This window comes from Rhea americana, unplaced genomic scaffold, assembly GCF_003343005.1.
Source record: "Rhea americana isolate MKP2758 unplaced genomic scaffold, rheAme1 scaffold_51, whole genome shotgun sequence".
In the NCBI taxonomy this organism is placed as follows: Eukaryota; Metazoa; Chordata; class Aves; order Rheiformes; family Rheidae; genus Rhea; species Rhea americana.
This window is the reverse complement of record NW_028186657.1, coordinates 648431-661737: the sequence shown is the minus strand read 5'-3', so window position 1 is coordinate 661737 and position 13307 is coordinate 648431. Positions and strand designations below refer to the sequence as shown.

Genomic DNA, 13307 nt, shown 5'->3' with positions numbered 1-13307 from the left:
TTTTTTCCCTCCATTACACAGAGCAGAAAGTCATCTAATGTTAGGATTTTTGTTTTATGATTTTTGCGTGTACAAAAGTTGTCAAAATTTTAGCTATATAAAGGGGCAGATACAGGATGAAGAATAGTGAACAGCGTATCAAAAATATTTGTCTTATGCATTTATATCAAATGGTATTTTTAGATGGAAAAAAATTCTGAAGAATGTATAAGTTTCATTAGTTTTGGGGAGTCCACTTGTAAAAATAAAAGTGAGACGTACTTACTAGGAATTTTTCATGGCTGTACAACTACCAATGAACAGTAACAATGGTAGGAGCTACAAAGTGGATTACATTTTCAATACTACATTATGTGATACACCTTGAAGGGTGGCTAAAGGACATTATGGTGGGAATATCCTTATCCTGTTGAAACCAGTACTTTCTGTAAGGCAGGAGACCCGTTCTCCTTTGTGTAAAACAAGCCCAGGAAGACAGGTTTTTCTAGAAATGAAAATTTAAGGGAGCTGTAAAATAGTTGGTTAGAAGCTCTTTTTACTTGAATGAGGACCTGAACTGATCATTATAGGAGTATTTACAGAATGTATTCATTTTTTAAAATGCCAAATTAATAATTTTATCTGGAAAAAAAATCAAAACACTATCAAAACTCTCTCACCCATCAGTCTGGTTAATTTTATTCAAAGTCTTGCTTTATTCCAATGAATAAACCTTTTTTCTCTCACTAGTTTTTATATGCTCCAAAAAGTCTATCCACTCTAAAAAATGGCACAAGACCAAATTCTGCTCTGTTATAGTAACAAAAGTTGGAGTAACTGTGATGAAGCCACTGGACTACACTGGTTTAAATGGGCTATGTGCTCAGTTAACTGATGACAACCCAGCTTGGCTGTTTTGGTTTCAGGAAAGCCACTCTATTTACCTCAGTTAACTGCAAGCAGAATTTGGCTTGCTCTGTCTGTCAAGCTGCAGGCAATCCCTGTGCGAAATACAAAACTATGGGTGTTCCACTCAAAAATATGACAGCAACAAGCTGAGCACTCATCTGGACCCTGAGAGAAGCCTGTTTTTATTTATATGGTGACCAAGCTTGTTGTAGTATGTCAAAAACAAACATTTTTTATGTACATATATGTGTATGTGTGCATGCACATGTATGTATGTATGTGTACACAYACACTTAAAGCATTCTAGCATTTAGCTTTTAAATCCATTTTAAAATGTATATTATCTATATCAGTCACAGTGTTTCATCATTGTGACTTTCTTTATTCGGAGTCCTCCAGTTCTGGAAACTGCAGGAGAAAGGGGATTGGTGACATTGTCTGGAGTGCACCATTTGAAATAGTGCTGTACAAGATGGTCACTCCGTGGTCTCTGAGTGCACACTGTGGGTCAAAAGACATCCTTTCTGTATAAGAGGGTACCTGTAGAGAAAAAAAAGATTGTTACAGTGTGGTAGTTTGATTACAGTTATGTCCTAAAGAGCTGATACTTTAACAAAAAACAKTGCACAACACTGAAATACTGCTGGAAGAATTTCCCTCTTCTTACAAATAACCCTGTCTCTATGTCAAAATAGCATGGCTCAGGCAGAAGAGGATTCTCATTCTCTTTAGCAACCCTTCCCAACCGCAGAGCAGCCATATGTCACTTCAGCATAGAGGATTTGGTTTCCTATAATTACGTCAGAATATATTGAGTATGTTTAATGAGTATCCTAGCATAGCTAAGAAGAGAGCAGTTCTGTTCAGATTATCAATGAACCTTTGTGAGATCGTCCTAGAAACAGCTTTATGCATTAAAGCCTTGATTGAGAGCATGGCACTTGCAATCAAATTAGGGAGATCTTCCTACTCCTCCACAACTGCAGATTATCAAGCACACTGTTAAGAAGAACCAACAACTTTCAATCATATTGACTTTCTCATTCCAGTAAGGGACGCTGATTGTTTGGTTCTATTTGAGTTAAATATTTGTCTGATTGACAAAGCCAGAGCAGTGCAGTAAGGAGGGGTCAGAAGCAGTTGAAATCTACACCAAWATACAAAAATGCAAGATAAAGAATTTATTCTTTGGCCTTAGACATTTTTGCTGAATTTTAAAGTCTAATTCCATACCTTTTTTTCTAGCAATAAGAAAATAAATAAAATAAAGTAAATTATAAAAAGAGGAGGGAAAACACCTCTACCTATAGTACCATTTATGTAATTCAGTCCCTTATAGACMTGCAAGAAGTAGTTGCTATGTGCTGCAGAGAAAAGTAAAGGTAGACACTGAATTTTGATTCCTTTTACTCTGCTCCCAAGTCAGAGTCCCATTAAGCATCTGGGATTACTAACACTGATAAATTTCAGAGAAGAACTTGACTTTGAACATTAGAGTGGGAATGACGCATTTTCTTCCTCTAATGGCTCTTAATTTTTTTTAATACAAAATAAAAGAGCTTTGAAGTAGTGAAGAAACAGCTKATCCCCTACYACCTTCAACCTGATATTAAGTTATRTTTTAAGAGGTGAATTTCAGTATCCAAAGGTAAAGATTTTGAATATGGCTTTCCCATGTTTGAAGCAAGTGATTTAACCCTTTCACCAGGGTAAAGGGACAAGAAAAAATTGTTGAGGATAATTCCTCATAACATGCCTAGAGAAGRAAATTTAGAATGCCTAAATAGACATGTAAAGTTAGAGGCTGTGAATAACTTCTAAACTACTTTCAGCTCTTATTTATGCAGAACACTTCATAGATGTTTGTAGTGCACATTTCTTGAATCTGGCCCTGCAGATGAGATACACAAATGAATATCTAAATTTGGAGTTACAACAAGTCTCTGGAGTGCAATGGATGCATATCTCCATTACACTGTCAAGAGTGGGGTTCATTAGTGCATGCCCAAAAGGAGATCTTGTGTATGTGGTGAACTTTCCTGCTGCGGGCTGATGCATATAGATTATTCTGTAGCTAAGCAAGGTTTTTTTTTAACACATCAAACTGTTGAACATAGGGGCAAGTCCAAGAAGGATTTAGGTAGCTAAATGATGCTTTACTCTCTCTTCAAGAGCTAAGTCACCAGCGCCTGATTTCATGTATATAATATGAATGGTTCAAATTACTCAAATTGTATCTACTAATGAAATATACAGGAAAAAGTGTGCATGGTGAATTTTAGTCCTGATTTTATGTGATATCAAAATTCTATACTCATAATGCAATAAATTGGRAAAAAAGGAGAAATAATACATTTTTGTCTAAACTTTTACAGTTTATTCCCACCAGTCCTTTTTTACTGCATTGCACTCAGAAAAGGGACATGATCTTAAGTGATTAAAGAGAAATAAGGGCATGTATTCGTTTAAAATTAGCTGGTATCTGAATGCATACATAAGCTACTCATGTTACTGCTACACCATAAGATGAACTAATAGCAAGAATATATATTTACAAATGAACAGATATCTGTAGAGAATTTTAAATATATGTGTTTTAGAACTATCTTGAGGAAAATAAACATAAGAGTGAAGGATATTTACAAATCACAGTTAGCATCCATTTAAAACAGAAAAAGCAGAGAAAGAATTCCATTTACTCCAAGGTTATATACGCTATATTAGTTAAAACTGGGGGAGGAGCGATTTGCTGAGAGCTTTCTAAGTAATTCTGAGCATGTACAAATTCTAGTGATGTTGATGAGAGTTGTGAAAGATCAGCACCTTTATAGGTGAGACTGTTTTGTGAGCTTTCTAGGAGATCAGATAGCTGAGCTGCAAAAGCTTAATAGAATCCAGACTGTACTTTCTAGCCTTTATACCAATACCTGTCTAGTCCAATTTTATTATATCTCAAATTAAGCCATGATCTGTTCTGTGCCACTGGGCAGTCATATGTAGTGACAAGTTAAATTGTCTGATATGAATAACTTTCCATATGAGTGCAAGAGTGCTCTTTCAAATCAGAATTCAGTAACTTAAAAAATACATTATGTCATTATGACAGTGTCCCATGCCACTTCAGGCTTTTTGTTGTTGCTGTAGCTATTTGTACAACAGCCTTTACTATTTGAGTAACTGGCTGTGTGAACTGCAAAACAGGAACAAGAATAGGCCATTCATTCCTATTTTCTCTCTACTTTGGTGAAGTTTCATCATGTTACTGTTGGCAGAAGTCTTTGTCAAAAGGAAATGCTAAATCTAAACATAGTAAACAAATGACTGTAGCTGCTGTTCAAAACTCAGATGTTGTAGAAACTGTTTCTCCCGCCTCCTCCTCCTCCTGATTTAGCAGTGAATTCTAATAAGTATGAGTWGTTGTTCTGGGGCATCAGGACTAGTCTATTGTCAGCTACCAAACTGAGAAACATCTTCATTTCAAGTCTGAGGTAAATTTAGATTTTTGATTCTGTAGCCTGGATAGTGGCAGACAGGAAAATCATCTAGACCCTGATTTACTGGATTAGCACACAGGGGTGTCAAAGACAGTGTAAAGAATTGTTCAAGGACTTAATGATTTAAATCAACTCTGAACCATATCCTCAGCATCTGAACAAGGGTGTCAAAAATAATGGAAAGAATTTGAATCATCAGCTCTAAACCATATCTTCAGCAAGATGGTGAGAAACTGTGGCATTGCTGAAACAGTAAAATGCACTTCTCCTTTCTGAATATCAGAATAAGATATTTTAGATAATGAGCAGTCTCCAAATGGTCCAAAAGTAGGACCATAAAATTGTTCTCGGCTGAGAGTCAGTGCCCTCCCCAAGTTCTGAGGATATATACTGACTCCAGAAAACTTCCCATCTCCAAATCTTAAAGGATTTCMTGGAATGACATCAAGATAATCCTCCCTCTATGGTAGTATATATATAAGATTTAATAAACATTTTAGGTAATGACCAGTATCACCCTTTTCCAAGGTACAGATTATCATAGATTTTATTACCTTTGCATTCCAGAATATGCCCAATACAGATCATGCACAGACCCTGTGCTATGTCTGTTCTGTCTACTATTTTTAATCATTATCTCAGAACAATAACTCCTGATTCATGCTTGTGCAACGCAGAGCAAATCTGACCCTGCTTAAATTGGAATATTGCCAGATAAGGACTAAGATATACTTTAACAACTGTCTTTAAGAACCATTCATTCACAACAAAAGGTCAAGCCATCCTGCTGTAAAGCAAAAGACAAGCTATCTTGCGACTCCCACAATTCAGTTCAAACCAGAACATACAAACAATTTGAATGAAAGCAATGGCTCTAGCGCTGTCAGTCTGTTTATAGAGTGAGATTATTATGATTAGTGCAAGTAGACATGGATAACCTTCTGTTCCTGTGACACATCTATAGATGATCCTCCATTTAAATCTCTGCTGCTTGCTATGTAACTGGAAAATACAAAATCAAACATCTGTGTTCCAGATAGGAACATCCCCAGAATATGAATGTCTCTTAATATCCATTCAAACCATGATGCTCATCATTTAATGTGTAGATAGCAAAGAAAAAGGAAGAGCAATTAGGCAAGTGGGAAGTGTTAATAGGAAGTGGAGTAAAAAGGGCAATAAATAAAAGACATACATACAGAAAGAATACTGTTTTAGTGCAAATAAGATATTGTTGTTCTCTCTGCCTTTTACTTAGAATAAATTCTGCAAGGAATCCATCTCTCCTCAAGTTCAGTTGGATGCCAGTACATTTATCCTCAAACAGAAATTGGCATTGTGTTGTAGCAATGTAACTTGCTCTCATACTTTGGCGGTAATACTGAACACTGAGAGGATAATTCTTGTTATAACTCTTTTTTTAAATCATACTTGAGATTCCGAGTAGGTAGATTAGGCTAGTTTATTTACAATTTATGGCCCAATTACAAGGATGGGCAATGTATTTCAAAACACGCTCATTCCTTTTTCTCCTAAAGATGCAGTCCATCATGCTTCTATATGCAACTGACAAAAATCTGTATCCATACATAGAAATGCTACACAATAAATCATGATAGTATTGGAAAGGGAGGTCTACGCTTAAGTAARTGATACCTAAAAATGACTTTGGAAATTATGTATATGACTAACAATTTTACTACCCTAAAACCATTTAAATGCATCTTATTCTGTTTTACAATTGATATGTATACACTGTTGTATTGTAACAGTATTTATATGGCCTAAGACTTCCCTTATCAGCTTAATTCATTCAATCATCTGGTTTGGCAGACTAAAAATGCTGCTTATTCAAACCCAGAAATAGATAATGTTTTGCAATTTGACTGCACAATGTTTTTCATCGGTGATCTGGAAATAAGTTTTGCAGTCATCACTCTCTCACCTATCCTTAGGCTCAAGCCTAACTAAAGTGTTGCTTGTCAGAATCTAAGATACTGCTCCCCATTAGCATAAAACTTGAGAATTTCAAATCAGAACAAAAGAGAAGGCATTCTTTACCATCTCATCTTCTCAGCCATCAGGCATGTCCTTGCACCTGCTGCTATGGATCTTTATTCCTCATGGTGATCTCGGGGTGGTGGCAATAGTAGCAGGAACTGCTAGCAAAGTTGTGAAAATTTCCTCTCATTTGATACTAATGCGGAACAGGCTAAATAATATACATTATAGTAGGCATGGTAGATCCTATTCCGAAGCCATTTCTGCAACTATGAAATTTTCACTTCTTGTCAAAGTTAAAAAAAAAAAAAAGCCCAAATAAAACAGGCAGGTAATGAATATAGATGTTGACTTAGCAATTAAGGAGGTAAATATAAATGTCCTGGGGTCTAACTAAATTTTAAGAGATTTTGTACAACTCTGAAGAGTAACTAGAGCTGGCTGTGAATATTGCACAGAGTATGGGAATCGTGAGGTTTGATTATACCATAAATTATGCTAAAAATAGTCTCATTATATTTAGGAGAGTTTGTCTTTGTAGGCATGAAAATACTGTAGAAATCGTGTATTTGAAAACTGAATTTCAGCCTAGAGAAAACAATGAGATTCTTGGCATTAATGTCTTCAGCACCTGTAAAGTTAGTTCATTTCCTTTCTTTCATCAGTTTTTCAGTTTATCCACAGCTAGTTTGGGGACCAGTAACATTGTGACAACTTGGCTCCATTCAGCAAGTATTTGCCAAAGCTGATCAATGGGCTTATACAGCAAAGAATGCACTGGAGCCAGCTAAAACATGCTGTTTGGTTTAAAGCTGATTCACATCTACATAAGCTCCAATCATATCAATGTACTGCAATTTAGGCATACTGTTACCTCTTTTTCTGTTCCTTTTAAAATTGTCTCTTTTTCTTCCCCTCTTGTAGTTTCTCATTAGTAACATGCTAACACTATGGAGCGCACATATTCTTATCTTTTTACAGCAAATATAGGCCACAAGTATACCTCTGTATATTTGCATTACCCATGATTTCTTTGGGTTGTTCTATAGCACAAAAATGAAAAAAAAATGGCAAGAAGCCTAATACTGCAAAACCTGGAGGTGAAACTCCTTGTAGCCATAAAATCAACACTTTTTTTCTCTCCACAGCATTCTGACTCCAACTGTAATCTGAAGAAGCGAGTAAACTCTGTAGCCTCTCAGGCAGATCAATCTMCTGAAGCCAGCATAATATCAGATATTACATCCCAGTGCCAACCAATGTCTGTTGCTCCACCGGCTCTGCCGCCACCACCACCACCTGTTGGAGGAACAAGTAAAATAGACCAATATTCTAGGATCCTCTTTCCAGTGGCATTTGCAGGATTCAACCTGGTATACTGGGTGGTTTACCTTTCAAAAGACACTATGGAAGTGAGTAGTAGAATTTTAGAGTACTCAGTTGTAATATGTAATATGTTCAGAGGGCCAATATTCATTTAGTTGTTTATTTAATCTTGCAACTCCAGTTAATCGGTTCTCTGTGAGGAAAGTAATTGATGTTACCTTTCTGTAAAAATCAACTGTGACTGCCAGAAATAATGGCACTCTAAGCACAATGCCAAAAAGCTAGTTGAAGTTGAGGAATGTAAACACTTTATATAGTACTGAGTAGGACACAGACAAGTGTGTAAGGCAGTGTGTGACACCATTCTCAGCAAATATATRAATATTGCATAATCCATTTCTTAATTTTCCTATTTGTAGTAAGGAATGATAGAGCATTTGTTGAATCAATGCAATGAAGGCAATAAGAGCCTTAATATCTCCTAAGATTTCCTTGATGAAGAAATAAGATATCTAGAAAAATGTTGGATATACATTATGAACATTTATCAGTAGTGCAAAGCATTATCTGCACTTGCAGTACACACTTAAGATACAATTCTTYGATACAATTGAGTCCCAGTTTTTATACATTGTAAAACTGACTTTTTCTGTTYCTTCAGTATAACTGAACTACTTTATGCAGATAGAGCTGCTGAATTCTTAGCATAAATTTGTTTGAATCAGGCAGTGAGATATCCTGTCTTTAGATTTTCATAAGGTCCAGACGAGAGATGCCCTACAAATTGAGCATGCCTGGAATAATCAGTCAGTGATTAGTTTAATGACTGCTTGAAAATAAGCTAAGTCTTTAATGCTTTAATTTCCTAATTTTTCCTTCACATAAATACAGCTAATGGTGTCCCATTTCATTGGTACAAAATAGATTCATTTGCCTTTTTACCATAGAGTTTTTGAAACTCACTATACTTTGCTGTCAGTATAATTGATACACTTAAGTTTTTTTTAGGACAGCTAGGGAGATAATGATGGTATTTAGACAGCACTGAATGCAGAAAGTCCATATATCAACAAAAACAGAGACTTGCAATCTGGTATGAGTGGTTCACAAATTATACCCTCATTTCCTAGATTAGAGGTAAAGCAAGCAAAAGGTAATCTCACAGAGAGCCAGGAGATGTTGCAGTTTGAAGCAGCAAGACAATGCTGATCAGCTGATTGGTGGCATCTTGCCTCTGGTTGAAGCAAAGGTTACTAGCTGCTAATTTTGCTGATCTCTGCTACTAGTAAGATCTAGAAAATGCTCTCTTAAAGAGGGAATGTGCTGCCAGGCAGCTTATGAAGTCAGGAGGGCAGGAAGATAGGAGGCACTAACTCCTATAAATGTTCCTGCAGATGTCTCTCTCAAGAGGTCACAGCTRCTAACTCCTGGCCACTCAAAATCTGTCCAATGCTAAATTTATCATTTGTGCCAGAGAACTGATCCCTCTATTAAAATATTGACTGTGTGCGCACATTACTTGTCACAATCAAGAGAAATATCAAAAAAAGCTCGTGTAATTATTACAGCTTCTGGTAGCATTCTGTTTAGGGGCCATTCCTCAGCTTATATAGCTTACCATAACTCCAGTGATTTCATTCAACCATTAATATTTTAGATACAGAAATATTTATAGATGGCTACCATTTTCCCTTGGTAGCTATCAAATATTTGTACTGAGTTGTGTATATTAATAGTCAGATTAGAACTGAACTAGGCTTTTGAAATACTTCTAAAAACTAGGCCATACATTCACTTCTGCAAGCTCACAAACCTGCACAAAAGCTCAAATCTTCTGTAGTAGCCTTACAGAATGACAGAAATCCAGTAGCAAGATTTAGAGAGCAGAACAGTATTGGCAGCTGAGGTACTTTAAATGATGAATGTAAACAATTATGTAAAGTGTTGCTGACGCTCTTCTTCATAAATTACATTTTCCATTTTCCTGTTTGTTTACTCAGTTGTAAATGGTAATGATTGTGATTTACATTGCTGGGTTTCTAATTCAATAATTGAATTAGATTCAATAATCTAATTCAATGTATCAGAATTGTTTTTGCTTTAAAAATATGTATATGCCACCCTTTCCATTCAAGGGGAGAAGATACATAAGTTAGACAAGCAAAGCATGGCATGCTTAAGGCATGGWCAACTCAGAGGCTCAGGCCCAAAATATGACACAGTTGCATGACATGAGGAGCTGTCCTCTAAACTATTTGGTAGTATCTTTGCATTACTAAGTAGTTTTCTTACAGCTCAAGTAATAGGCCCTGTGTTACAGGAGTGAAGTAGTCTTGTGTAGCATCTGATATATTTGAGACACACTTTGGAATATATTATGGTTAAAAGTACTTTCCAAGTACATTCTCCCCTCTCCTTAGTCATTTCCTKATCAGAAGGCTTCAGGTTAACCACCTTTTCTCATATTGTACATGTAAACTACAAGAATTACAAATTCTAGGATTTGGATGTTTGTATATCAAAGGTGTTTCTTCTGAAATGTATACCTTTACACATTGAATATTTTTAAAGCAGGCAGGCTGTGCAAATAGCAAGAGGTGCTTTCACTGAACTCTATTTTTACTTCTGTATGTGCTGAACCAAGTTCAACTCTACTATTGAACTTCCTGATTTGCTTTTCTTCCTGATTTCTTTTAAGTAACTTGCTTTTGCTACATTTTTGAGCGAAATCGCATTCTTCAGAAAAGATGGAAAGAATTTGCAAATTGAAGCTAAGCGATCCAACTAAATGCTTTTTGTACATGGAAAAGAAAGTTCTTTTCTGGCCTCTATCTTTAAATAAATGGCTCAGCTCTCCCATAAGATGGCTGGGAAAGCATTTCTATTCAGTGGCAGTCTGCCACACACCTTGATACTTGACAGATGTTTCAACTGAAAGACTGTTTTGCATTTTGAGTAACAGTAGTGCTGCAGGAAAGCAGCTATGTTGGCAAAACTATAGAAATAAAGCTATTGTAATTCTTTGCCTGCATTTTACTAGACAGCATGTTGTTAAGGCCTCATTTAATTGAGGGAAGACATAGAAGAAAAGATAATTTGAAAATATTTATATAAAATATTCTCCAGTTGAAATAACAGATGTCAGGTCTTAGACCACAGAAAATGCTGATACTCGTACTACAAGCCTCTCTTTCTCAAAAGGTTTTAACTGAAATGCTAACAGATGTTTAACAGTAGCAACATGGATATACCATTTATTATATGAAAAAAATCAAAGCATTAAAATTATTTTAAAAGGACTTACTGTTACAACATAAAGGTCAATTACTAATTAATTTAGACTGAAATTATGAGAATACAAGATCCCCATGATTTGTACATGGAAGATGTAATCTTGCCAGGCATGTTTGTGATGCATATTCTTCCATAGAGCACAATGYTCACCAGCCACAAAAAGCTCTGCACATTAATAAACAATGCATATTTGTATAGATTAGCCAAATAAAGTTCTTGAAAGGAGAACAAGCTTATTTGACAAATAAGAAAAAGTTRCTTCATGTTTTAGTGTCTTATACCTGCATTTTTTAAACCTTGCCAAGTCCTTGAGCTGAATATCAAAATCATTGTCATGAATTAGTAAGTGAATCGCATGCTTGATCTATTGTAACAAGTTTTAAATTTACTTCACTTAAAATGTAAATACCCTTTTACTGAGAAAAATACAGGTACTTTGCCATCTCATTCATAGTGCACGTGCTCTTCAGGCATATTCTGATGCACTCCTTTCTACAGTAACCTGTACCAATTTTTGTCCAGAACGTACTACAGTTCATATGTTTAAAAACATGGACTAGTGTCTACATGCAGTGAATCAAACTAAAAGAGGTTGTGATTTAAAGATTTTAAAGATAATCTGTAGGAAAATATTATTAGCAGAGACATCAGTTTTTGTCCTTGAGGTGTGAAAAAAGGTAGAAGGCACTAATCTACTAAACCTGCTGAGCATTTAGCATCAGTATGTTCATATTCATAAAGCTTGCAAATCTTATAGGCAAATAAAGTTCATGAGAAAACAGTCATTGGAATATATGCTTAAAACTGAGCTTTGATCATCCAGGCAATGAATATAGCTTCAGATTCTGAAGAGATTCTCTTGTAACGCAGTTCTGTTTTAAGCCTGCACAGACACCTAAAAAAAGCAGTAACAAGTGAGGTGGGTTTGTTGATTAACTACATTGTTGACAATCTGTAACTTAAACTTCTCTAAATTTTTCTTCCAGTTTTTTGAACCAACAGCAATGCATCTTCGAAATGATCATCAGTCCAACTGAAGAACAGCAGACTGTTTCAGAAAAGCTTCACTGAGTATTTTGTAGGATTTACGTGACTTCAAAGGATATGTCATTCACAGGTGCTGAAATTGTCAACCAGGGAATATTTATATTGAACATCACCTGGAAACAGACTCTGGACAACTCAAAAAAAGTTACAGAATTCTAAATATACTTTCTTACAATTTCTCAATTGATTCTACTATAAAAGTTTATTATTCTGTTGAATGGTCAAAGAATATGAATGTGTATTTGTTCTAGTCCTATTGTAAATGATTGAATGTTTACATTGACACATACCATCAACAATAGGATTATTTCTCTTAATAATTAGAATAGCTGAAGCAAACCACATTCTGAACTGGTATAACCAAGCACAGTCTCACTGAAACATTAGGAGCTGCAGTGACTTATATGAGTTGAAATTGGCCTAAAATAACATTAGGAAACCCCATGAAAGTGAGCTGCAATCCCATCAYGTTTTCATCTCCTTTAAAATTGAAAGTTATATTTGTAGAGAACAAAATATAAAGGAGGAAAAACTATTGGTTATGAACTTCAGCTGGTTAATTATGATACTGTAACTTTCTTGCTGAGAGTGATAGTGGAAGTACAACCAAATTAATAACAAGCAATTTGGGAACCRGATCTAGGAACAGCCAGACTAATACCAAGAAGTTCAAGGTCCAAATCAGAAAGGACAGAAGCAGCAGCAGCTACTCATCAAGCTAAATGCAAACCTATGGCTCCAGAGAGCTTCCTGAAGGCAAGTCACCATAGTCAGGGAACCAGTTGCATTTTATCAGCTAGATGTACTAAACTGCCCATAGCAAACTACCTAGTAGTTTTTGCACAAAGTACTGTTAACTAATTTAGTTCTCTCTCACCACAGATTTACAGGATTTCATTTCATAGATCTCATTTTACTGTACATTCACTCTTCATCTCCATAAACCTAAGAATGTAATGTAGTTAGGATATGTCTAAAATAATCAAACCCAAGCCTTCTCTGTTGCAGGCATAATGGATGCTGGTGGTAAAAGCACACAAGCAAATGTTACAAACAGCCAAATATAAATTAAGAACTCCTATCCTCAAATTAATTCTAGTACATCAATGCTATATTTTAAATAGAATAATGGAATGCTGCATTAATTCAGGAAGTCCAGTGTGTTTTGCATTTCCTAAACCAACATCTTGGTTACTATGAGAAAATATTTAGGGTCTGGCTGATCCCAGTAAGTTACAGAGCTCTGTTGGGGCTGTA

At 35.6% G+C, this 13307-nt stretch overlaps 1 protein-coding gene across 1 annotated transcript in view; it reads left to right on the top strand.

The window, feature by feature from the left end:
- The window catches only part of GABRA6 (gamma-aminobutyric acid type A receptor subunit alpha6), a 22676-nt gene extending 10636 nt beyond the window's left edge, over window positions 1-12040 (top strand). The window contains exons 6-7 of the mRNA XM_085317834.1: window positions 7532-7795; window positions 11990-12040. Of these exons, the coding sequence (XP_085173960.1) occupies window positions 7532-7795; window positions 11990-12040 (315 nt within the window). The remainder of the gene's footprint in view (window positions 1-7531; window positions 7796-11989) is intronic.
- The last annotated feature ends 1267 nt before the right edge of the window (window positions 12041-13307 follow it).